This window comes from Vitis vinifera, chromosome 10 (genome assembly GCF_030704535.1).
Source record: "Vitis vinifera cultivar Pinot Noir 40024 chromosome 10, ASM3070453v1".
NCBI classification, from domain to species: Eukaryota; Viridiplantae; Streptophyta; class Magnoliopsida; order Vitales; family Vitaceae; genus Vitis; species Vitis vinifera.
Window position 1 is genome coordinate 27,150,956 of NC_081814.1, and position 3,722 is coordinate 27,154,677.

The following is a 3,722-nucleotide window of genomic DNA, read 5'->3' on the forward strand; positions in this document are numbered from 1 at the left end:
TAAAAAATAAGCCTTAAAACAAATAAATAGGAATCAAAAATATAAAAAGTGTTTGTATTTATTTATACTTGATGTTGAAGTAGTTTAATTTTGAGATTAGAATCCAACCCGATTTGCCGATTCTTATAAAATGGAGTTTGTCTAAGCTATGAATAAATTATCATTTATCAATCACCATACACAATTCACTGTCGCTCTACATTTAAATCTAAATTTAACATATATTTGAAGGATGGAATCTATAAATTATGTGTTTTATATGGAATAAATAGTTCAGTGGCATTTTTCTTATAAAGGAAGAGGTGGGTGGCGGCCGGTGGACTCCAGCCTCCCAGAGCGGCTACTGTCTCCGCGAGTAATTTCCACTGGCCTTAACCCTCTTTAAAAGGCCCCCCTTACGTTTCTCTCCTTCCCCATTGACGCGTTCCCTTTCCCTTCTCATTATCACTTGTGTTGCACTCGGACTCTGGAGGAGCTCTGTGGAATATGGAGAAACAAATCCTTGATTATACCTTGGTTCCAGCCGGCCTCCTCCTCATGGCCGCTTACCACATCTGGCTCCTCTTTTTCATCCTCAACCACCCCAACAAAACTGTCATCGGCGTCAATGCCTTCAACCGCCGCTTCTGGGTCAGTGCCATGATGGAGGTAACCCTAATCTCTTCTCTCATTTTTTTTTCCTGATCGTTGATTGAAAAATTAATAAATAAATAAAAAGATGAAAACTTTGGTGGGTTTTTCTGATTTGGCATCATGGGACATGGGTTGTTGAATACGATAGTAATTGTTGGGTTTTTGGGTTGTTGGCATGTCGCAGGATGTGTCCAAGAATGGGGTTCTTGCTGTGCAGACGCTTAGGAACAACATGATGGCATCAACCGTATTGGCTTCAACGGCCATCATGCTCAGCTCCGTCATGGCAGCCTTGATGGCCAGCAAGAATGGTGACCGTTCATTTGGGGTTGTGTTCGGAGACAAGAGCGCGCTGGGCATCTCCATAAAGTACTTGGCCATACTTGTCTGCTTCTTGCTTTCATTCTTGCTGAATGTGCAGTCAATTAGGTACTACAGCCATGCCAGCATCCTCATCAATGTGCCCTTCAAGAAGATGTCTCTTTCCCCAAATTCCCATCAACTCACGGCAGAGTATGTGGGCACTATTGTGAACAATGGCTGCTACTTCTGGTCACTTGGCCTGCGGGCCTTTTACTTCTCTATCCCTCTGTTTCTCTGGCTCTTTGGCCCCATCCCTATGTTTTTATCCTGCCTTCTCATGGTTTCCATGCTCTATTTTCTCGACATCACCTCCAAATCCATCTGGCCTTCTGGGGCCTCTGAATTGGAGGAGAATCATCCCCACAACGGCGAGGGAAGTAGTTTAATGGTTTAATGGTTTAATGGTTTAATCCTCATTCATATACATTTAGTATAGATATATATCCAGTGAACCTCTAGATTAGAAGAGAAGCAATTTGCATTCAACCCAAGTTGAATTGGATTGCGAATTACTCACGGAATATATCAGCTCCTTGTAAAATCATGTTCTGTTTCTATCTTTGCTAAAATTCTCAATAAGATCAACAACTGTTTTTTTGGTTTTTATATGGTATATTTTTGGATTTTGGAGGGCCTTGTCCCTTTGATCTACTTGTTATCTTTTTGTTGTTGTATCAGACAGAGACACAGATGGGGCAAGGAAATAAATTAAGCACCATCCTTCGGGGATTATCTTCAGCTAGTGGGAGAATCTTAATCCTATACTTCAGTGGGAACATTCCTCAATAACTAGCTTTGTAGCAATAACAGTTAGAAGCTAGATCTTTCTTTTGAACCATGTCATGCCTTAGGATGGCTTTTTGACAGTCCTACCATTCATAGCGGTAAGCCCTTGGAGTTCCTAGCACGGTTTCATCCGAAAAGATATGAGGAAAGCTCTTAAATTAATTCATTTGTGTTACTTTTGCTTGTGGGTCGGAGGAGTGAGAGCCTGCCCTCCAATATTATTAGCATGGCGGTGACTGCTAAGTGGGTAGTTTAGTAAAGCCATTATTTTTAAAGACGAGTTGCATCATGTTGATGATGGACTCTGCAAAGTGAAATGAGTTGCATCATGTCCATGGAATCCTTCCTCATGTACAGTAAACCTAAGACAGTTGTTTGTGCAAATTTTGCTGGGCCCACCCATTTTAATTATTCCTAAGTTCATTCGAAAATGAGATTGTGTCAGAACACAAAGATACGGTAAGCATATTATTTAACCGAGAAAATTTCTGATTAGATTAGATGTACAATAAGGTCAAATTAGCTCCCTTTTGTCAGGTGTGGGGGGCATATGCTGATTCCATATCAATTTCCCCCTAATCTGTTGCTAGCGAAGTATGTTCCGACATTGTCTAGTGAGTGGCCCCATTTGTTTCTACACTGTTTGAGAATTTGCGCTGAGACATGATGTTGGAAGAGACTTTCCATTGTACTGATTGATAGGCTTGTTCTCAACAAATTACCTCTAAACAGTAGTCTTCTAATGTCATTTCCCCGGTCTACATTTCCCTCAAACTGACTGAGCCGACAAGATTGTGGCACTCAGTAGGTATAAAATTAGGCTTGGTAATGCCAAGAGACCATCACAAATTTCTGCAAACAAGAGGTGAACGAACTACTGAAGCTATAGATCAGGTTTAGAGCAGAGGCAAGCTTCATTTAATAGTTAGAATAAAGGGGCCTAACGTTCTGTATTTCTAAGGGCACTGTTTACTTGATTTTCATTCTACTAAACCAAATATGGAGTAACAGGTGGATACCCTTTCACCATTGAGTCCCCTTCAGTATGATTGAAGATGAGAAAGCGCAAGACGATCCCACCACTGAGTTGGGCTTAGTTTGCCCCATTCTATACAACCAAGTTTTAAGGATATTGTTCATACTTAAAGAGCATCTAGCAATCTTGCTGTCCATTTTCAAAGATATTGGCTTTCTTGATCAACTTTGGAGTTGTAGTTTTCTTGCCAGCAGCCTTTTCCTTGATCTGTATCAACAACTTGGTTCACCTCCCTTAGTAGCATGCTTAAAGCATACCATAGACAAGGATTCAGCATCCTTGGGGGTAACATGCAGGCATTCTTTCCTGCCAGGTATCAATGGAAATCAGTTGATTTCAGCTTCAAGCTCTTCTTTAGATGTCTCCACTTCAGTTCTGGAAATCCTTTTCTTTCCTTGCCTTTCTGCATCAACGTGTGAACACGTAAAGAAAGTGAACTCAATGTGAATTTCACAACATTTTTTATCAGCACAGAGTCAGTGTAGCAGGCTGAATTATTGCAGAAAGAGCTTTAACATTTACTTGTACGGAATATGCAGTCTTATTTGGTGTAGAGGTATCCTATATGCAATAATATGCTGGTTTTTGTGATGGCAAATGGCTGGGAATATTGATTTGAAAATGCTGTGAAGCCTTGGATTTTCCGGGAATCTTCCTTTAATCTTTGATTACTGTTACGTATGTTTAATGACCTTAAACACTTTTTCTTTTCTTTTTTTAAATTGGGCGAGCCTCTCCTATTGGGATGGCTGATTGCGGCCAAGCTTGCGTATGGTGTATCTGGTGCTTTTTCTGTGTCAAAGAATCGTTATCTACATTATACACCCAAATCCTATGGTATCCTAAGCTTTGATATAAATTGATTGTACGATATGGTATCCAGTCTCGTTTGTAGAGAGGGTTA

General features: G+C 40.4%; 1 protein-coding gene across 1 annotated transcript; it reads left to right on the forward strand.

Annotated features, from left to right (window-relative positions):
• Nucleotides 1-239: 239 nt before the first annotated feature.
• Nucleotides 240-1,602, forward strand: LOC100250773 (uncharacterized). Its single transcript, XM_002270539.4, has 2 exons — nucleotides 240-648; nucleotides 818-1,602. The coding sequence occupies exons 1-2, from the start codon at nucleotides 487-489 to the stop codon at nucleotides 1,388-1,390; spliced, it is 735 nt and encodes a 244-aa protein (XP_002270575.1). The 5' UTR covers nucleotides 240-486; the 3' UTR covers nucleotides 1,391-1,602.
• Nucleotides 1,603-3,722: the final 2,120 nt, after the last annotated feature.